The 23616-nt window shown below is 36.8% G+C and overlaps 1 protein-coding gene across 1 annotated transcript in view; it reads right to left on the bottom strand.

The window, feature by feature from the left end:
• Positions 1-6248: 6248 nt before the first annotated feature.
• Positions 6249-23616, bottom strand: part of LOC107566113 (coiled-coil domain-containing protein 186-like) — a 28704-nt gene continuing 11336 nt past the window's right edge. Inside the window, exons 7-16 of the mRNA XM_016251489.1 lie at positions 21060-21164; positions 20696-20794; positions 19990-20076; positions 19757-19899; positions 17593-17848; positions 16630-16819; positions 15156-15231; positions 14566-14814; positions 10095-10314; positions 6249-8289 (exon numbers count right to left, since the gene is read on the bottom strand). Of these exons, the coding sequence (XP_016106975.1) occupies positions 8206-8289; positions 10095-10314; positions 14566-14814; positions 15156-15231; positions 16630-16819; positions 17593-17848; positions 19757-19899; positions 19990-20076; positions 20696-20794; positions 21060-21164 (1509 nt within the window). The 3' untranslated portion in view covers positions 6249-8205. The remainder of the gene's footprint in view (positions 8290-10094; positions 10315-14565; positions 14815-15155; positions 15232-16629; positions 16820-17592; positions 17849-19756; positions 19900-19989; positions 20077-20695; positions 20795-21059; positions 21165-23616) is intronic.

The following is a 23616-nucleotide window of genomic DNA, read 5'->3' as shown; positions in this document are numbered from 1 at the left end:
TCTCGTCGCTCTGGCCGGGACACGGCATCACAGTATGTTAAGGGGCGTAACATTTCCGTCACACGCTTGAGGTATTCGGCCAATCACAACGCACTGGATAGCTGGCCAATCAGAGCACACCTTGCTTTTCAGACCGATGAGCTTTGTAAAAATCAATGTGTTTCAGAAAGGCGGGGCATAGAGGAGAAACAATAATGTACAGTATGTGGAAAATAATGTTTTTTTAACCTTAAACTGCACAAACACATTTCATTACACCAAATACGCAAAATAATGTTCTTTTTAGCAAAATCATATGACCCCTTTAAATATTTATGTGCTGACCTCATTTAGTTTGATCTGATTGCGGCACTTGCATCACTGTTGGGTTTTCCACCATTTCAGACCACATTGGACTGTAAAAAATAACACGACACGGCATCATTTCACATGTGAAAACTAGCAGTATGTGTTGAGGTGCAGGTCCCTTGGTTAAGATTCGCATCACAATGTGAACACAAAGCGTTAGGAAATTCTCCTAATGGTATAATTTTCTGCATCATTGGAGTGTTAGCAAAGGCTTTAGGAAAATATGGAAATTCTAATTTTCTGCAGATCAACTTGCCTCATGCCTTATGAGTACTTTGTTTAAAGTGAAGTTCAGCTTAAATCACAGTTAGCACTGATGGACAATAAGATGCAATTATGTGGTCAATTATTTCAGTATAGCCTATTGGTTAGTGTGATTTTCTGGTTTAGTTTAGAAGATTTTTAAAATGTTTTTGAAATAAATCTTTTCTGCTCATTAAGGCTGCATGCATTTATTTGATTAAAAATACAGTAAAAATGGTAACATTATGAAATACAATTACAATTTAAAATAACTTTTTTAAAAACTGAATTTATTTCTGTGATGGCAAAGCTGTATTGTACACTAGTCTTCAGTGTCACATGATCCTTCAGAAATCATCCTAAAATGCTCATTTGAAGCTCCAGAAACTTTTTTCTGGAACAGTTTTTTTTCAGGATTTTATGATGAATAGAAAGTTGAATAATAGAATGAATAGTTGAATGAATAGAAAGAACAGTGTTTATTTTGCATAAAAATGCTAACATATTTGACCTATTTTAACCTATTTTCTTTTAAATGCAGAGGCCCCAAACTTTAAAATGGTAATATATCATGGTTTCCACAAAAATATTATGCAGTACAAATAAAAATAAATGTTACTTGAGCATCAAATCAATATATTAGAATGATTTCTGAAGGATCATGTGACACGGAAGACTGTAATGGCTGAAGATTTAGTTTTGACATCACAGGAATAAATGACATTTTAAAATATATTAAATGGCATTTTAAAATGATTTATAATATATTACGTATAATACAATTGTACTTTTCCTCATTAATTTTAAAAATGATTTTTATGTTCAATAAATAACAAACAACAACAACAACAAAAAAACATTTTCAGGTCCCGTTTTATTGCTTATCATTTTATTCCTTCTAGATATAACCAGATGTGAAATGCCATGTGCTTAGGAAAAAAAGAAGAAAGAAAAGCTTTTAGGGAATAAATTTCATTTGAACTCACAGTTGTGTGCTATTACTTACAAGAGGTTGGATGCTTTAAAATGCATTAATGCTCTGAGCTGTCCCCAGAGCCCTCACGCATTTAAATCTGCCTCAGGGTCGCTGAATGCAATATGTCCGCATCGCTTCGGCTAATGAACCTTATTTAAATGTGATTACCTGTGCTAATACAACAGAGCAGCGCTTCACAACAACAACACTGCCCACATCATGAATACACTCCTGGCTGCATGTCACCTTGTTATTAGCAACCGTTTGCTTGGCAGGAATTTGTATCCGGACAGACGTGACAGATCAGGGCTCTTGTGTTGAAACAAATGGTGCACATGTGATTGGGCTTTGGTTGCTTTATCAGCATTGAATCTGCTTCATTAATCAGAAAGCTTATTCTTAGTTTATCATTCTCTGATGACTCTTTACGTAATGGCTCAATGTGGGCCTGCTTTTATTTGCTTGAAAGCTCAAATGCTGCTGTGCTCAAATCAGGAGAATCACAGAGAAACGCACATTGACCTAAGTAGAAAAGATTAGCTCACTGTGGTCAGTGAACAGTACATTTGCTTACTTCAAACGTTAAGTGTCTATTAATAGCAGTTGGTGAACAAGTTCAAAACGTTTTCGCTTTGACTGCCATTACACATCTTTAGTTGAGTTAAGGACCACTTGGTCTGGAGCGGCAGCACGTTGGTTAATGTCAGTCAATGGCTGCCAGGAGCACATCATGGAGATAAAACGCTCTCGTGTTTTTCCCTCTCAAGTTGGTCAACAGCTTACATGGTTAATACTAATACATAATTGCCTTATGAGGTGTTGAGAGAATGGCATTCACTTATATATAACGTTACCTGTGCACGCCTGGCTGCCTTCCATTCATTCCAGTGTCGTTTTGTTTCCATTCGACACCTTTTCTGAAGAGCGCTTTCGGATCACAATATCCACGCTCACACTTACTGTACTGTGAAGTGTACAGAGGCGGACAGTACGCTCTTAAAAATAAAGGTGCTTCAAAAGGTTCTTCAAGCGATGCCATAGAAGAACCATTTTGGGTTCCACAAAGAACCATTCAGTCAAAGGTTCTTTAAAGAACCTTTGACTGAATGGTTCTTTGTGGAACCCAAAATGGTTCTTCTATGGCATCGCTTGAAGAACCTTTTGAAGCACCTTTATTTTTAAGAGTGTAACTAAGTAAATTTACTCAAAAGGTTCTTCAAGCGATGCCATAGAAGAACCATTTTGGGTTCCACAAAGAACCATTCAGTCAAAGGTTCTTTAAAGAACCATCTCTTTCTTACCTTTTTGTAAGCTGAAGAACCTTCTTTCGCCACAAAGAACCTTTTGTGAAACAGAAAGGTTCTTCAGGTGTTAAAGTTTATTTATGGAACCATTTAGACAAAAAGGTTCTTCTATGACATCGTGAAGCACCTTTATTTTTAAGAGTGTAACTAAGTAAATTTACTTTAGTATTGTACTTAAGTACACTTTTTGAGTATCGGTACTTTACTTGAGTATTATTTTTTCTGGGAACTTATGACGTTAACTTTACCACATTTGAAAGACAAATATTGTACTACCTTTTCCACTACATTTCTATCAAGGTCCTCGAAGTAGAAAGTCGTTACTATATAGCAGCTTTGAAAGTCAGTGGGTGATTTTTTTCTTCTCTAAAATGTGACTTTCTTTTTTTTCAGACAGTTTATCAGTAATCACTCTTGTAGGGCTACATGAAGTGATTTCCCAGCATTTTTTGAACACTGACCAGTTGCAAATGTGATATTTATTTATAACAATTTAATATAAGAAGTTAATATTGTGGTATATATTAGACACAATATTGTCTGATTTTGCTAAATTGTGTACTTGAAAATATTACCTATAAAGCCACAGAAGAACTGTTGTGCATCTCCTAATAAAACACAATAGGTGTTTGACTTGAAGCAGCACTGCGCAGACCGTTCTGTGTGTGACAATAAAATACCACGAGAGTGATTAGACAGCATTTTTTGAATTTTTGTTTTGATGTCAAATAAGCCTTGCTGTTTTGCTTTTTTGTTAAAGCAGTGTTGCTGTTGTAAAGTTATACAGCTACAGTTGTGTTGCTGGGTTTTAAAGCAAGTTTGATTTTGTTTCTTCCTTATCACTCTGTATTTACAGGATTTCACTGTCCACTCTGTTCAAATGTGATTGAATATGGGATTACAATTCTGCCACAATTCTGTGTGCGAAAGATTATATTTTGAGCGCGCAAAAGTGCGTTTTGCACGTGCGCGAACTGAGTTTTGTGGAGTGGGGGTGGGTAGGGGTGTTAAATATTTATTTATTTATTTATATATATATATTTATATATATATATTTATTTATGTTTTGGTTTTTTTCCCCATAGGTTTTTAACATTCTAAAAGCTCTTTATTTCAAAGATACTACAAGCTAGTCAGTGTATTCAGTAGGTGTAATGTATTGTAAGTTGCTTCAGAAGTATTGCAAGTATTACATACAACAGTAAAAATTTACTTTTGGTACTTAAGTACTTTTAAAAGCAAGTACTTCTGTACTTTTACTTAAGTAAAAATCTGTCTTTACAACTTGTACTTGTAATGGAGTAATATTTGACCAGCAGTATCTGTACTTTCACTCAAGTAATGGAGTTGAGTACTTTGTCCACCTCTGGAAGTGTATGATGATGAAAACTATGATAATCCTTTTCATGGGTCAAAATTAGATTTATGACATGAAACAACAGTGTAAAACTCCGTGTTAATCACTTCAAGTAAATTACTTGAAGGTGTTTTTTTTTTACGATAACCAAAAAGAAAACCAGAAAAATGCGCATCATGACGACAATTAAACGGCTTAATCTTTTCATAAAAATAAACAAGGAAAATCGACATTATATATAGGCCTATATTTTTTAGAATAGGCTATTTATTGCCCCCGTTTGAACTAGCCTATATTACAATTACTAGTAATACGAGTAATATTTCAATTAAGTAGGCTACTTACATCTTCAAAAAAAAAAAAAGAAGAAGAAATAAAAAAAAAATTTGTCACGTGACCTAATATGTAAATCCCCTTGTGAATACGCATTCCGTAACTCACTACTGAATCGCGTAAAATTAATAAGAAGATTAATAAGAACAATAATAATACATTAGTATTCTCATTAAAACATTACTTCAGGAGTAAATACATGTACTAATTTTGCAACGTTTAATTTTCTACTCAACAGAAATATTATATTCGGTATTGGAGAAAATTAGATGCATTAATGTTTTCAGAAAAAGACATGAAAAAAAAACATGAACGTGTCGACATGAGTTTTTCACAAGTTGGCCGTGTATAGCCTATATTTTCCTGTTTTGTGCATTTTATGTTCAACCAGATAAAGACAATTAATTGGAAAAATGCTACTTCCTAAAAATAAGAATCTGGATCTGATTATATTTACGTAGAGATATATTTGCAAAACGTGGATAACCTCACAAACATTCCTGTTGCTCACGACAAGACCTCGCAGATAGTCGAAAGCATTGAATGAGGCTCATGAATTCTCTGGGGGTCTCCAAGGTTGATATGAGTGTCGGAGCACGTTATCTTGAGGTGCTAAAAATAGGCACTGATCTGAGTTTAGCCTACGCAATGGCTCTTTGCCATGTACAGAATGTTTTAACATGCCATCTCTCAACACCTCCAGCAGACTCTGAAATGCCACACAGGTGAGATGAATTTAAAGCAAGCAGGATGCAAGTGTCCAGTATAAAAGACAGAGGAGTACTGTAGAGGAAGAGTTGCAGGAGTTTAATTTTTGAAAGTTGAAGCTGTTGCTGTACATGTAGGAGGTTTGTTCAGATAGCAAAATCTTGTGTGCATTTCTTCTGTTTGATAAACACATTCAGCCATTTGTGTAACTACGTCTATTATTAGTGCAGGTCGAAGCTAACAGGAAATGCACCACCTAAATTCTTTTTCAAAAGTGAGTTTCCAGTACTCAATGTCCTGCGGCAGTTTGCCTAAAAAATCAGTTAATAGGGGTAGATGCAATGTGCATTCGAAAAAGTAGTTTAAATGTTATTATTACTACCAGTTTTGTAATAAAATTCTAACAACTTTTCTTTATGTTGATCTGCCCAATATGAGCAGTTCTTTTCTGTTCGAAAAATATTGAAAAGTCAAGGCTCAGTACACAAAAACTGTTGGCTTTGGACATCACCTGTTACTGTTACATAATGTTACTTACAGCAATGCAGGTAAAATTGGTCGGGGGAGACTCGTGATTTGTGCACTGACCCATAAGTCACCTTGTAAGTCACTAAAAATGGGCAGCAGCTCTGATAGGGCTGCAGACAGCAGGGAAAATGCAAGATTAAATGGAGTAATAAAACGCAACTAACCATTTAATCTTGAATAGTTATGGTGGCAAAAAAATAAATAGGGTTTTATTAGGGAGGAAAAAACAACTCTCCCACATCACTCACTGTTAATATGCACAAAATCAGGATTTAGCTAGATTATATAATTCATACACAAAATAATATAAATATATAAAAGTAATACAAGTAATATAAATAGAAAATAAAATATGAAAAAAATTAAATGATTTTATTACGGCTTAAAACCATTTTTTATAGAAAATAGATTAAAGGTTTAAAACAAATGAAAACAACGTCCGATTATAATATTTTCATTTTAATCCCCTTTAAACGTCATATATACAGTAAACTCCAGAAGTTTAAAAACACTGGACCATTGTACAATATATCTACAAATTTATAATCACAGTTTCACTCACTATACAGTCAAGCAGAGCACAAATGACAGACCATCAATACAGGATTTTTTTCTTTTTCCCATCAGTTTCAATTCACCATTCACAAACACACATACATGCTTCAAGAGATCGTTCTAGTATTTTGAGACATTAAATAAATTATGAATGTAAAGTACACTGATAAATTACCGACATATTATAGAGTCCTCAATTCGCTATTAAGGGCTCTGTGTAAATGCTTATTTTCCTGCTAGCATTGCATAATTTCCTTCATCCAGCGTTTTCCGGAATATCTGCAATGTGTTTGCAATTTGGGAGTGCTGAGAGCTAGAGCGCAGGCTCTCAGTGTTAGAACAACTGATATGACCTTGACAAACTTATATTGCAGTATGTCAAGTTATTATAAACCCTTAATCACAGTGTATGGGCATGATTTTACTTTCAATAGCGGCTCAAGCGTGAGAAAATCCAGAAGACTGAGAACGGCACTAAAATGGTTGGTAAACTGGCTGAGATCTGCCAATTATCTGCTCTAAAGATGAACGTAAAAAAATCCATCAGCAGCATCCGACGGGGCGATCCTTCATCATGCACCCCCGCATGAAGGGACGGAAGGAGAAGCAGACCAGTGATGCCTCAGGCATTCGCAATTCATCGGTTGGAATGGATTCAACTCTGCACGATGTTGTGTACCATATGGTTACATCACCACGGAACTGGATGGATTTTGCTGGAGTCTCAGATGGGCCGCTGGCTGGGGCGATTACGGCTCAGTCGAACAAACAAAGAGGGGGTTAAAATTGCACTTTTGCCCTTAATATTTACAATGTCTCCTTCATTTCACAGGGATTTTATACTCTCTTACAGTCTCTTTGGGGAGCAACAAACTCTTCAAAAGCAGCACAGGAACGTCATACACAAGAAAATAATTGATAAAAAAAAAAAAGCTGGAGCATAAAAATAATAAGGTTGTTTCTACAGAAAACATATAAGCAGAGGTAGAAGGGGGGGGGGGGGGGAAACAATAATATTTAATTACAACTTAATCCAGATAGAATGAACCGCAAGCTCCCTTAAGACTAGCCCTACATGCATCAACATTTCTGAGATGTAGTTACTCATTCTGATTAATCTGTTTAACTTCATAATGAGACAGAGCAAGAGCTGTGTTTTTTGGCATGGCCCTTCTCGCCTAAGTGCTTTGCGAGCAAGAGATAATGCTATCCGGGTGTAGCAGTAACCTAGCAGCAGCTCAAACGGGGAATGTTGCCCACACTCCTGGGTCAGAGCATGTGGGATTAGATGCAAGGGTCCTTCTCATTACATAATACATTCATTAATTGGCACGTTTGTATAAGAGTGGCGAGGAGCGGCCATTAACCTGCGGTGCAATGAATAGAGGAAAAAGTCTCTAAAGAGCTGCAGAATCTCCATTAGTCCAGCACATTTTGTTCTTCATAAGAGAGTGGGGTCACATTTATGAGAATAGTCATTTATCTGCTAACTTCAAACACCACGTTGTTGGATTCGGACTACAATTCTGCTCTGAACCTGATGAACTGAGTCATCAAGGCACAGATGAGGAGGCTACATCGCAGGGGATGGCGAAGAGAGGACAGTTGGGCACGACGTGAAAAAAGTGAGCACAGGCTCTTGGTAATCTCTTTGCTTTCCAGTCATTTGTCACACAAGTCTCCTTAGTTAGCGCAGTTCAGTCCTTGTTTTGAACTGTGCCTCCAGTGTATAAAACAGATTGAACTTGTCTGATGAAAAGAGCACTGTTTTGATCCCGAACTGCGTAAATCGTTTCGTAACGGGCTCAGTCTTACAGCATGTGCTATTGTAACATCCTTCCCCTCGAATGACTTCACTTCCTTCCGGCGGTGTCTTCCGGCACTCTTTGCTGTTTGATTAGTCGTTCAATCTCCGAACCCAGCGTTTGGAGATTCTCCTGTAGCGAGAGAAACAAATCAGACAGCTGTGAGGACTTACGCTATTATTTCCACTGCCATTCAATTCATATACACAGAAAGCAAAAAGAGGCACATCTGAGAAAAGCGAGAATGTAAGCTAGGATAATCAGGCAATTTCTGGCCGTTTTGCTTTGAAACGGTCTGATTTCCTGCTCATCTCATGCTAAGATCGTAATCCTGCCATTGTGCTTTGAATGGAGCTCTGCGTTCCCCTTGCGCACTGTCCTCAAAACATACTTTATTAATTTCTCTGATCTCCCTGCTGATGTGCTCCCTCAAACAGGAAAGCTGCTGTCCCTGTTGTGACCTGGATGCGGCTCTATAACTGAGAACTGGTCACTGCCAGCATGGGAATTTGCCCACTTACTCAACAGTCATCCATCACCACCAAATTTGCTTTTCTTCCGATAGCATCACCAGAATTCTAGTTATGCAGAAGCTTAGTTTAATAATTGCAATTACATCAGCGGATGCCATTGTGGAACTCAATACTAACATAAATATATCAACACCTAGTTTGTCTATATATGGCCACACTGTTGCAAACGCATGCTGTGAAAGGACATAGAGACCCCGTGAAACCATTTGACGAGTGCAATTTTCTCTTAGGCGCTGATGTACTTCCTGTTGAATCAGAAGGTTTGAGTGGGACACATAAAGAGGCTTGTCTATGAATACATAATATATTGGTACCACATCAGTTACTTGCTAATACTAAATATTTATTGCATCGATCATTTTTGGATATTGCACATACACATTACCTTTGCCGTCATCCAATGCTTAGCAATCCAAATATAATTTTTTTTATACTGTACATTATAATGTTGTGATGCCTAAATCCACTTGTAGCATTCAAAATGACTGATTTTTTATTATAGTATTCATACAAAATATGAACATGAAAATAATTACTGGCTTACAGAATTTTAATACTGGGTTCATCACTTGTTTTGTGTAGCCATGAATCTACGTAAATCAACCTTTAGGGTAAATGCTGCACAATTGTGAGTTTTGTGTAATGGCAAAATAGCTCCCCATATATTTTGCTCGTATTCATGTTGACCATGCAAATTCGCTGCGATGACAAACAGAAAGCTACCTGGTTTCAAAGTGCTTTGTAAGTCACCACACTATTTACAATGGACCCTTTTATGTGATCACACCTTTAAGTGTATACTAAAGCTGGGCAACATATAATAAAATAATTATAAAAATAATTTTATTATCATTAAGAATTACATTTTTATTTAGTTTGATTTCATTTAGTAAAATATTTTTGTCATCATTTCTTCAAGTTAAGCAAAACTTTTATTTTGACAGTTTGCCATGAAGAGCTTTCAGTTTCAGTGTGCATTTGACGGTAGTTTTTTCTCATATAAAATGGTTAAATGCTTGTGAAGTGACTCTAGGAGTAGCTCTGGAGATGAAGTTCACATGGACTGTCCTCATATACCGAGTCGGCAGACATCTCTTCACAGAGAGAGACATGCGGAACTTGCAGATTTATTAGCGACAAGCACTGACTGGCTGTTGTTTTGTTTATTTTTGCTGTGTGTGATAGGCTGTTAGATTAACCCATATTGAGTAAAAATGTCAAGAGCTTATCATCATTATCGACTTCACTGCAATCTTGATATGATATTGTTTTTGGCCCAGTGTATATTAGCAATTAAATGGCTTAAATGGCTTAAAACTAACTAAAAGATACGGCCTACAAGCCACAAAACTCCTATTTTAACTTCATAGGGTGGGTGGTGTGGATCTGTATGGTGACTTCTACCTTCAGTGTGATGTTTTTGAGCAGGGTGTCCTCTAGCACAGCCTGGAGTTTGCGGTTGATTTCCAGTGAGAGGTCAAGAGTGAGGCCGCTGTCGGCGGGATGGGAGGTGTACAGCGATGCCATGATACCTCCCCTCCGGCTCAGATGGGCTTTGCTAAAATCTGAGGCTTCTGAAGACAAAGCTCCAGACTCTTCTCTGAGCACGTAACTTTGTATAATCCTGCAGGAAACACACAGAATTTTAACTGCATCGTGCGCTGAATAGCATATATGCACATGCACACATAGCAATTTTAAGTGTCAATGAACTCTCAAGCCATAAAGGCCATTGCCACATTAATAACCCTCAGCAAGGAGGTAAAAGGTGATGTTACGAACAAACCCAGGGAGAGAAGAGGGAAAGACGGCAGCCTTTAGGACCCCATTAGCCGTATCCACCTCATCAGTGTCTCTCTCTTTCACTCTAGATGATAAATGAGTTTCACAAATAACAGATTAGAAGGCTTTGAACTGCTAAATCTCAGCCAGCTGGTCTCATAAGTTTTATTTAACGTGACACTCATTTCATTGAAAAAGCTTTTCATGCCATTGTCAGTTTTGCAGGCGTACTTCCTGAAAAAAAATCAATTAGCCTATTTTAATTAGTGAATGAATATAGTGGTCATCTACTAAGTGTAGATAAGGGACAGGCTTCTTGATTTTGATTTAAGACTGAAAGGTTTTTTGGTTAACGGCTTTTCTTGAAAGAAAGTATATAAAAGATTGGTTTTCAATTAATCAAATTAAATTGAAGTCATAGTATGGCCTTGCGTAAAAGTCCTTAACAAGTGTAAAAGGTTATATGCAACTTTACCTGAATGAAAACAAGGCTCAGAGAAATAAAAGTACACCAGAGCACAGAAATAAAAAGATGACAGCGGTTCACCAAATTTGGAATTAGGAGTATATATAAAAAATAAGCTCATAATGGTCATATTAATAATAATAACAACGATACATATGATTTATCATTTCCTAGTTCAAATTGCTACCAAAATGTCAACCCTAATTGTTGTAATCGTAATTGATGTAAAAAAAAAAAAAAAGACGAGAGGAGAACACACTTTATACCCAGAGTTTTAGAGATCTTAAAAAAGCTTTAAGTTATAAAAAACATAATTCAGCTTAAAATGCTTCAATTTGAACCACAGTGGTGGGCAGATGGAAATCTAAATTAATTATCATCTCCATCACTATTGTTGTTCATGTAATATGCTGGAATAGAAAGGGAAAAGGAAAAAAAACAGCCTGTGTGGTTTTCTATAAAGGATGATGTAGTGATGGAGTGATCTTTTAGTCTCCAGGAGAGAGTTCTCTCTTTAGCCACCACTATATCAAATCTATTTTGTATGCAGTGACGCATGGCCCAAATAAAGGCTGAATTCGATTCTAATGGTTTCTTCAGACCAATGCTCGAGACAAAGACATTAGAGGACCCGAGGCTAAAGGTCTCCGCCTGAGAACAAAAAAAAAAAAGAAAACTATGTAAGTGCTTTCTGAATTGATGAATTCACTCTCATTTCACTGTCTGAATCTGAAATGAACACACTGGGGCATCTATATCAAACAAACTTTTAAAAAGAGTTGTGTTTTTTCCATCCTGATGACTCAAAATGTCTCAGAGTGGTTATTTATCAGTGTGACAGAAAAGAAACCAGGGAAAATTCACATTTGCTTGGCAAACGAAGTCTCTGCGATGTGCTGATGCTACATAAAGGACGAACACCCACACATATACATATACATACACATAGGCACACACAAAAGAAAGAAGATATAAAAAAACGAATAAACTTACCTTTCACTAATATGGGGTCCAAGTGGACCCCAGCTCCATAACGGTAGTATTTAACAAAACGAAACACAAAGAAATTAAAAAGTTGCCTCTAACTAAACATGCATGAACAATAACTGGAATTTATTGTAAGTTACCTGCACAATTTGGTAGTAATCCACTGCTACTACTGATTTTTTAATTGGCTTTTATTATATAGGACAGTGGAGAACTGACAGTAAACTTGAGGGAAAGAGAGGGGGAATTGGATCAGGACATGACCCAGGCCGGACTACAGTACATCATGTGCCACAGCTCTGACACCATTCTGACATTTGATTTTGATTTGAAGACCTATTTGTACAAAAGAGATCACAGTTATAGCTTAAGCGCAGTGGCATGGTCTGATTCTCACAGCCTAGAGGCAGAAAAAGTGAAAGATAAGACAGCGAGAACACCAGGAGTGTGTAGAAAAACAGACACAAGCCATAGAGTCAAATAAAGATAGTTTGGATTTGACAGTCTGTTCGTATATGTGACTTCTAAGCTTCTGTCTTCATTCAAGAAATCAAAAGACAAAATGTGAATCTTTATGTTTATTTTATGAGGATTGTGAGTTTCTAGCACTACAGCTGAAGCATGAGTAAAGATGAGAGCTCATATCAAAGAGCTTATCAAATCAAAGCTAATATCAAAGATTAATCTAGACAGCGCATCCCTGTTTCAATCAATATGCAAAAGTGTTGATCAAAACATATATGGGCCAAAAAATACCCATACAAGTAACCAGCCTTTGCAGTCAGACAGCATTTCATACATTACGATCTCAAACTACATTATTAAAGTTTCTGAAAACGACCCTTGTCTGTGCAAAACTGCCACAATGTTGGAGTTCACCTGACAATATTTCCATGATTTCCAATGTTCTGATGATATACTGGTCCTTCGGGGGACGCATGTCAATTCGAGGGGTTCAGAGTCTAAACATTCAATAATTTTTTTCCCACACATTTCATCATCCGCTAGACAAAAATCTCAAAAAGTAATAGCATACCTCTCCACACCAAGCCATTGTATGATTTGCTCATGCTCAAATTTAGGTAAGAGGTTTGTTCAAATTTAGCAAACACCACTAAATATAGCAACGATTTATGCACCATTCCAAAAAAAATTTATCACATGCAAATCCAACGTCACTTGGTATCAATTCCAGAACATCAGCTATTTCCTCTAACCGCCCTTGATGAGGCGCAGTGAGTATACTTAGGCTTATCTCTTTAGAGATAAATGGAAATCCTCAGCTAGGTGTAGTCACGCTGTTAAATCAAGGAAACCTTATTAAATCAACCTCAGTTTTATGCTGTAATCAATTTCCACTTAGCCTTGAACGATGAACCGGTCAGATCTAACCTTCCCGTGTGTCAAAGAATCACTCAAACGGCAACAGTCGATAAACACTGGGAAACATTCCACTGCTTGGACTCTTTGAGGAAGCTTAGCTGCAAGTAATGGCTAAAGATCAGCTAAGGAGGCTAAATTAAGCCTGACCTCAATGGGATGCGTCTTTGATTAGAACTAATGAATGTGGGTTAGTGCAGGTGGACCGATTCAAGGTCTATCATTACTCAAGTGATGGGAAAGGGACAGAAACGGCATTTCTGTCCAGAGCGGTGGCGGCAACCCAACTCGCAGCCCTCTGCAGCATGTTAAATTATTTATCTTATCCAAAGACATAAACAAAGTGCTCTCGTTCTCTAAGACCATTCACTTTGTTTAGCAAAAATATGCTTTTTTTCTGTGGCGAAATGTGCACCGCCAGCTTGATTCCTCATGTATGGAGGTGCGTATGAATATGTATCAGGTATCATTAGTAACCTCGGTGATGCATCACTCCCGCAGGAACCGACAGCTATAAATATCACTGCCAAGACCTCTCTGTCAGAAACATAGGTTAGCTCAGTGTGTGTGTGAGTGTGTGTGTGAAAGAAAAAGATGGATGTCTGCCAGATTTCAAGATACAAGCCTTGGTCAGGAAGCCCCAGACAATAAATAAAGAAAAAAAAAACAACGAAAAAAAAATTTAAGAGAAAGAGAGGATTCAAGAGAGGGACAATGACCAGCCAAATCCAACCAGATGGAAAGGAAGGGCAGCACTGAGAAATTCTCCAAACCAGGAGCTCAGAGCTACTCTATAGTGGCAACACTACAGAAATATTTGGACACTTAAAATTGCCTGATCAGGTCAGATATAACAGTGTTAAATAATAAACACACTACAAGTCAAACTTGTGTTTTTATTAATGGGTTTGGCTTTTCCAACATTTTTGTGTGGGCAAATTTGTGCTATATTAATTAAAAAATAAATGCCACATTTTGATATTTTATTAGACAGTCATACATTTTTCAGTGTGGCATAAGTGTCCAAATGCTTTCTGGTGCCACTGTATCCTTCTGCATTATTAATTTTCTATTAAACTCATGGATTCTATTTGGTGTTCTTCATCACAACTTTGGATATATAGGAAAACATATTTATCAATGTCAGCCAGGCAGCTTCAAGCTCTTTTGTAAATGTCAAATTAAGCTTTGGGATGGGAGCAAATAAGCTTTTCTCCATCGTCTTTTACCTTCCACTTTGTCTTTTTCGTTCTCACTCACTTTGTCTTTTTCCTGATCTCCTCCACCAACTGTTTAATGTGGTCCTCCATGAATTCAATCTTCTCGTTCTTACGAGCAAGTGCTTTCTGCAACCGCACAATGCGCTCCACTAGCACAGCTTTGTCCACCTCGGGGAAGCTGTCCACCACTACCACCGATGAACCGGACTGATTCTCTGGAGAGCGATCATCCATACTGCTGCCTCGTGCATTTAGAGAGCCTGAAAGTAAGAGATTCAAAACACTGCAGCTACAGTCACACTATAAGAGCAATATTACAAACAACACAGATAAGAAACTTGGCACTTAGATGTGAAGAACATTTTGGGTTCAGTACATGTTAAGATTTATGCCACAAATGCTACTGGCAACGATGATCACCACAGAAATTCACTTTGACTGACTCATGTCTCAGTCTTAAAAATTGCAGGTTACAGTCACACACTTACAAGAAAGTAAACCAGGTCAGTATTCCACAGGGTTTAAACGCATAAATATTAAAGGGGTCATATGACGCAATTTCAATTTGTCCTCTCTTTGGAGTGTTACAAGCTCTTGGTGCATAAAGAAGATCTGTAAAGTTGCAAAGACTAAAGAAGTCTGCTGCCCATGCTGCTTCCTTCTCGATCACATCCTCCATTCTCCACCTGCTCCAGCTTCTTACGAGCTACACAAGGGCACAAGCACACAATAAGTTCTTTCTTTCTCACTAACAAACACACACACTCCTGGTTGAAAAACACACCCCAGTAACAGTAATGGCCTAATGACCTGTGCTTGTACCGCTCAGTGCCTCATTCTAGCGCTGCATCTGCTGGGGGGGGTTATGACCCACCATAAAATTCCCACCCACCAGGCACATCTGTAGTGCCCGTCAACTATTCAGAATTAAGGTTCACATTTAACATGCAGACCTTGAAAAGATACTGAAGGTCACAGGGACCCAAAAAAGAGGAGGAGGAAAATATAGATTTGTTTAAAAATACCTTCACGTACTGTATGCCTCCTCCGACACTAAAGAGAGTCCCATGGCGCACGTTGTTCTCCCTTGCCCTCCCTTCCTCGTCTCTCCTCTCAAAGAAAAGACGCTATGAAACAGTCTTGTGCCCTAACCTAGCCTTTCCTGCGGCTACAGGCAGGCACAGATACATAAACTCAATCTGTCTGCAATGAACGTCAGTCTGCCCCACGGAGAGCGTCAATATGGCTTGATAATTACTAACAGCGCCTGTGGGCTCCTGGGAGCGTGGAGAAGTAACTCACTGCGAGCCTATTAAAATAACAAATCAAATTTTAGTTAAGACATCTAGACACAGAGGAGAAAACAATATGAGAGTGGAACGATATAGACATTTTTTGTAATTATGTTATGATTTGTTACTTTATTGTCTTTCATTTTGCATTAAAATTATTCGCATCAAGGGTTCTTAATTGGAGGGTCATATATCGCAACCCAGGGGATGCTCTGAGAGAGCAAACAGCATGAGGAAAAAATAAATCCGCTTTTTAAAGGGAGGAGAATATTTCCCATATTGACGTCAAAGGTTGTGCGTCCAACTCTACAGTATTTTGGCGGGAGATACTTGGTAGAAGCGAGCCAAATTAGAAAGATGCCAGCATGGACCTGTTGTGTGACATACTCTCATCCTCAGAAAACATGAACATTACGCAACACACCGAGACTGCATGAAATACCGCTTTTTCTTACATAGCTACACATATTAGCCACTTTCGCTGTTGTTTACGAACAAATTCCAGATTTTGATTTTATGGTGATTTTGTTTTTCCTTTAGTAATCAACTTTGATCGTTTTGGTAGCATGGGTAAATTTGGGTTAAAAGCCAGTTTGATGCTTAACATCCTTCTTGACCATGAAAAGCTTGTTTTGCAAAAGCACGTTGTAGCATTTGAGATAATTTCTCACTATTTCTGGACTCAATATAAAAAAAAAATAAATAAATAAAATATATACATAACAAATCAACAATAAAGAATAAGTAAATACGTAAAAATAAATGTAAATCAATAAACAGTGAAATTTAAGCAGCTTGAGAAAAGTGCTAACCCTGCGTGAGCTGCTTGGTGAGGTCTTTGATGTTGGCTGCCTGTTTTCTCTTCTGAGTGACCAGTTCATCTCGTAATTCCTCCACACGTGTCTTTAGTTGTGATGTCTCCGTCTGTAGTGTTGTTCTCTCTGTCTGCAATGCCAGAACTTCCTCCTGTCTTTGTTGCTCCTCTTTCTTCAATCTGTCCGTCTGAAAACATACACAAACCGAATAATGCTTCAAAACAAAAGCTTTTTGTGTGTGTGCGTGTATCTTTTAAGGAGTTGCTATAATTAAACTGCCCAGTCAATACATATTGATAGAAGTCTAATATCAAATTAGTGCAGTGTTTTGAAGTAACCAACCAAAAGTAATAGTGTTATGACAAAATCGTAGCTATTTCAATAATAGTGTAGGTTTTCCAGAACCAAACAAAGAAGCTATTTATTCTAACAGGTAGCACTGTAGCTAGTGAGAAGTAATCCAATTTGTTTCATTGCAATGGTTCATTGGAATAAATGAGATCATTATAATTTAATTTCAGTCATTACTCAGTAGTGTTCCCTGAGTGGTGTTTTACTGCTCATTTTCTGTGGCTAATACATATTTAATTAAACACTGCTGTTTAGAAATATTTTCACTTCAGATATAAAAACTGTTATTTATTAATAATTGCAATTGTGATCAAGTGTTATGCTCTCCCCCTAATTAAGATCAATGTTTGTATGCCAAATAAATATTCCGGACAGTTTTAATAAATTATCTGTTAATTATATAGTTAAGATATTACACTTTTAAACAGCTTGAATAAATGTGGATTGTAATATTTTTTTAGTGCCTTGTACTGTGGCCAACTACTTTCAGAGTAGCTTGGCTGTAGTTCAACTACTTTTAATTGCAAGTAGCTTGTTACTTGGCATCGTATTGTTTTTAAGAAACCTCCCCAACCTCCCCAATCTGTTTAACACAAGCAATCTTCTTACCATCTCAGAGAGGGATCTCTCAGTCTCCTCTAGTTTGCTGTGCAGCTCTCTGGAGCTGCTGTTCAATCTGTCCACCTGGGCCTGTAAGCTGTTGCTCTCAGACTGCAGCTGAGCATTTTTACTGGTCAATTTCTCAGTGAAGCCCAGCAGCTCTGCCTCTCTTGTCCTGCTGCCTTCAATGTCCCTCTGCAAATCGGTGATCTGAGAGTTCAGATTCTCCACCTCCTCCCGCAAGGACGCGATCTCCTGATCATCCCTGAAAAAGACAGGTACACGTCAGACACGAGGACCAGCACGTGTACAGGCTGTGATATTTAAGCGATTTCCACCCTTGTCTTGTTTCATCATAATGGTGTACCAGTATTCCCACCTGACCAAATGACTCCACAGACCATAAAAGTGTCCGACTGAAGGCTCTAAATGAATATACTACAGACAAAGTGTGTGTCATTCTTAAGGAATACACATAACTCATCTGCAGTAGAGTTTTTAAATACCCTCAAAATAAGAATGAGCTAATAGAGCTGAATGACACGTTTATGTGGCCACCAGAAGTGAAATCAGAGCAGCCCCTGTGAGGCGGCCACGGAGGTATGAATTATTCTGTCAGCGCTGCAGGGGCCCGTGTGATCACGCTACAGTGGATTCACATCCACCTGCAGTTCCTGCATCAGCAGGGTCCACCAACCGCTGGGAGATCGCTCAAGGTCAGGCTGCTGTACTGATGCTGCATGCTCAACAGAAGCACGGCAAAATTAATGTGTCTAAGGATCTGAAAGTGGGATGCAGATGCCATTCAAACATGCTAAAGAGAATAAAGTCTGTAATGTTATCTGAATTATTATAGATTAGAGTTGAATGCACATTTATATCCACACAAACAAAAATAAGGATGAGGAATGGGAGTAAAGTCTAGTGTAACACTATTTTTTCCATTATAATTTTTTTTACATTTTCAGTTTTTTAAATTTCAGATGTTTCAGTGTTGTGTGTTTTTGGCATTTTTATATTTTTGTTTGATATTAGTGTTGCTGCCGTACTATTGCTGCCGTACTATGGGTGCAGCAGGCGCGATGATATTACGCAGCGCCTGAAAATAGGCTAACTTCCGTCAACATAACCAACCACCTGCTTGCACAGGGAGCGTGCTGGGGACTATTTTCAGGCGCTGCGTAATATCATTGTGTCTGCTGCACCCATTGTACGGCAGCAAAGTTCCTTGATTATTACGCCGGAATGAGAGTATAGTTCCTAGCCATATCGGCCTAGAAAATCGCAACTTTTCATTTTCCGTCGGTCTTAATACACGATGTAACTACAGAAGAGTCATGTTTTAAATAGGAAAAATATCGAAACTCTTTAGTAATTTTTGAGCGAGATGCTTACGGTCTAATCAGATTCAATTATTTATGTTAAGCTACAGCTAAAAGTGCTACCGCCAGACCCGGAGATCGGCTGAATGGATTCAAAATCGGTAAAACTCAACTGTTTAACTCTAGGGGAGTTTGAAAATGAGCCTATATTCAAAAATAGTGGAGTGTTCCTTTAACAATAACAACACCAGTCTATTCCATATGTTATATAGTTTTTTCCCCCTTGATCTTGATTTTATTATTTAATGTTTACTTTATTTTCTTTTTTTAATACATAAAGGCTTCACACCGATATTTTAATAAATTATTTATTTAGTATTATACATTAATAATGATTATTTATAATAATTATTTATAACTTCATTATTTTACATATATAAAACATGAATTATCAATTAATTATAGTACATTTCCTATAGTATATTTATCAATATTCAGAATGTATTTATAACATGCATACCTAGATTAATAAATTCTGTAAAAATTGTTAATTGTTAGTTCATGATATGTTGATTAATGACAACACTACAGATAGGTTCAATCACACAATTGTGTTCAGTAGAAAATTGTTTGCCTTGCACTGAAATTGGTTTAAAAAAATGTCACTGGTATTGTTATCGTGACAACTCTAGTCTCAAGAAATTAATCTCATTTCATGACCTGAAAAACTCAGAGATTTTGTCCTAAAGATCAGATTGGCTGCAGTTTATAGTTGAGGCTCTGTGAGCTGGTAGCTGAACTAATAATAGACATGGTCAGTGGTAGGTTGCTGTAGGCACGAGTGTTCAGACCTCTGGTGCTGCTCCTCTAGTCTAGTGATAGCGGTGAGTTTTTCCCTCTGGTTCTGGATCTCAGCCTTCTGTCTGTTAATGATCTCTCTGTATTTGCAGAGTTCGTCTTCCCAGCGGGGCCGTTCGTCCTCCAGACACTTAACCTGAGGGCCAGAGAGAGTGCCAAAGTGTCAGAATAATGTACTCTTACACAGAATCATTTCATAGTGTTATCTTTAGAAATGAGTTTCCACCTTGGTCCGCAGGGTGGTCAACTCATCCATGCCTTCTTTAAAAGTCCTCTTCAGATCATCCAACTCCTTAATCTTAGCTTTGTGCATCTGCCAATCAAACAAAATGACCATGAAAACCCCTCCTTTCGCACACCGCATCACCATTATTCATTATTGTAATCACAATCAGCAGAGGACACCTGCTAGGCAACACTGTTAATAATGCAAATGAGAATGCAAATGTTAATAACACTATTTCTTGCAGAGGGGCGACTCATTGATAAGGGAGTACGCACTCTCATTGTCGGCCTCAGGTACTAATGACGCTTGGTGAATGGAGGCTCATTTACTCATAAATACATTTAAAAGCAGGTGGCAAGGTGCCATACGGGCCAAACGGGTTTTCTCAGAGATGCAGTGGCAGAGCCTGCTAAAAGAAGCAAACCAAAGACATATGAGGTGTAGTAAGAACAAACACCTGACCCCCAAAAGGTTTTAAAACAAACTTTTACGAGGCCTCTATTCCCTACTGAAGCACATTACTCAAATATGAATGAAGAAATTGATATCATTAGGGCTTAATATTATGACAGTACCTACTGGGTAAGAATATACTGATATCATGCAAACAATCTGGATTGGGTTTTTTCTTAATTGTCTTGCGTTTATGCTCTTAAAATGACTTTGACTCAAGGGAATCTTGAGTGTAAATGAAGTGAAACTGTACCTCTAGCTGGTCTGTCTGCTCTTGTTTTTGCTTCTCCAGCTCTCCTTTGGTCTCTCGCAGCTTTGCATCCAATTCATTTGACTTAATCTCCTCAGATTCCTACAGGAGACAGAGAGGAGTAACCACTTAAGTTTATAACAAGCGACAGAAACTGCAAATTAGGTTATATACCCCCAGATGAAGATAAGCCACTTATATTATGTTGAGCAGAGGACTGAAGCAACCTTTTTAATAAACTATAAATGCGTCTACTTGAAATGTCTCTCCAAGTCATTGTTTTGCATTCTACATGCAGGGCAAGTGTTTGTATATGGTGCCCTCTAGTGGGCAGTACTGATTTCCTGTCATCATCAGTAAACAGTACCTGGTATGTGCGGATCATGTCCTGGCAGTTTTTGCGAATCTGTTCAGTCTCCTCCTTTGCTTGAGTCAGCTTGGAAGTTGTTTCTCTTAGTTTGTCTTTTGTTTCCTGTTATTTAAAAGACATTATTATGTTAATAAAAGGTGTTGTTATTTTTAACTAAAACTATTATTAAAATAAAATAAAGTATAAATATTAGATGAAAAATCTACTAATACGAATAAATGTTTTAGTTACAGTACAAAAATGACAAACTGCATTACAAAATAAATTAAAGCTACATATAACTATAAAAAATAACAATGACAAAAACACATTACAAAAACACTTAAACTAAAATGAAAAAGACAATTTTTAACCTATAAAATAAAATGTAACTCAAAATACTAATAAATACTATAATTAATAGACTATTATATACATGATGTACATAATTCACCAAAATAGACATTTTTCACAAAAACCCTACTGGACACATTTGTGACCCTGGACCACAAAACCAGTCTTAAGTAGCACGAGTATACTTGTAGCAATAGCCAACAATACATTATATGGGTCAAAATTATCGATTTTTCTTTTATGCCAAAAATCATTAGGACATTAAGTAAAGATATTTTACAATATATTTTGTAAATTTTCTACTGTAAATATATCAAAACTTCATTTTTGATTAGTAATATGCATTACTAAGAACTTCATTTGGACAACTTTAAAGGCAATTTTCTCAATATTTAGATTTTTTTTGCACCCTCAGATTCCAGATTTTCAAATAGTTGCATCTCAGCCAAATATTCCTGTCCTATCCTAACAAACCATACATCAATGGAAAGCTTAATTATTCAGATTTCAGATGATGTATATATCTCAATAAAAAAAATTGACCCTTATGACTGGTTTTGTGGTCTAGGGTCACAATTGGTAAACAAAGCCAATTTTAAATTTAAATATAAAATTAAAGTCTTATAACAATCAAAACTCTAAATTCTATTTACATTATGACACATTTAAGTAGTTACACTAATCCCTTCAACTGGAGTGACTTTACAATAACACTGGATCTTTTTTTTTTTTAAATAATCTTATGAGAAAGATGGAAAAATTAGTGGGGAAAAATGTTGTTGTGCCCTTAACGAGTTGGATAAAGTAATGTGGAAATTAACTTTTCTCTTCATCAACATTGGAGTAGATCATGGCTGCTATAATAATGTGCCCTATCATGAAAAAGTGAGTGTATTTCTCAAGGCTTGTTCACAATATGACAATTATTAAAAACATATTAAACTATATTAGCATCCATACTAACGAATATTAACTTCTTTTTTTTATAATAAGCGCTGTTTATATCGTCTGCTGCTTTAATTGCACTAGCATTTTGAAATTGGGCGTATTCTGAAAAAAATGTTTATTCTCAAAGTTTTTCAACATTCCTTCTCTGGAAAAATCATCCCAAAAGTGATTCCAATGATATTCCTCTGTGTTGTTAGTGTTACAGCTGTGATATAGACCGTATTCTCATAGAATTAGAATGAGTATTAACACTAGAACTACCAAGGCATTCATTTTGACAATTTTTACATTTTAAAATGTAATAACTTTGTTGAAATAAAACCCATACAACTATAAAACCCTGACTTTTCCTAAATGTGTGTATATTTTATTATAACATTGTTAGTTTATTAAAATTACAAAACACAAAAGAGTTCTGAGTATTTCTACCTTGAATGGCCAAAGCGGTCAAATTGACCGTTCGCATTACAGAAGGTGTATAATTTCTGCTTTTGCGACTTTTTTCCTGCGGATGAAGATGCACGTCAATGTTTGCTAGCAACTTTTGTTCTAGTTGTTTTTATTTTATTGCTGAGCTAAAATTCCTGTTCGTAAAAAGCCGTGTGGCCACCTCCAATACAACAACTGCTGTCATTCAATCTGCCACAGTTCCAGGTAGGCTATGTTAGGCTGGAAGACTTATAGCCTGGCTGTTATCAATAATAGCCTACTTCAATGTTATGACAAAATCATAGGCATAATAATAACAACAACAACAATAATAATAATAATAATAATAAGGGCTATTATTATTTTTATGCTAGTGTAATGCTATAGCTAATGCAAATAGGCTAATTTTAGCCCTGACAAGACTGATATTGTGAAATAAAACAAACTAATTAGGCTTTTATTTTTAACGACAGTGACAATGTTTATTATTTCCTATACTATCATAACAGATCCATTTATTCATGGATCACGATTCCAGTGGTGGCTGCATAGAATTGTTTTCAATTCATCTGATCCAAACATTTCCAATAACTCAAGAGCGTTGTAAATTTTGTATTTTTTGTATTTTGGATTTGTATGTAATCATTTTCAAAATTCACAACATGTTTTATATACAGAAATATTCTGCTTCAGTTCATATTTGTTGGCATATTTGTTGACTTTCAAATACAACATTTTCACTGCGGTGAAAAACTTTTTTTCTCCCGCTTGCCGGACAAAAAGCAAGACCCGCACATTTGGCAGCGGTCTACGTAGCTCTTACACAATTAAATATTACAAAAAA

This window comes from Sinocyclocheilus grahami, unplaced genomic scaffold, assembly GCF_001515645.1.
Source record: "Sinocyclocheilus grahami isolate Dianchi unplaced genomic scaffold, SAMN03320097.WGS_v1.1 scaffold26.1, whole genome shotgun sequence".
In the NCBI taxonomy this organism is placed as follows: Eukaryota; Metazoa; Chordata; class Actinopteri; order Cypriniformes; family Cyprinidae; genus Sinocyclocheilus; species Sinocyclocheilus grahami.
The sequence above is the reverse complement of the archived record's forward strand: the minus strand, read 5'-3'. Positions and strand labels throughout refer to the sequence as shown.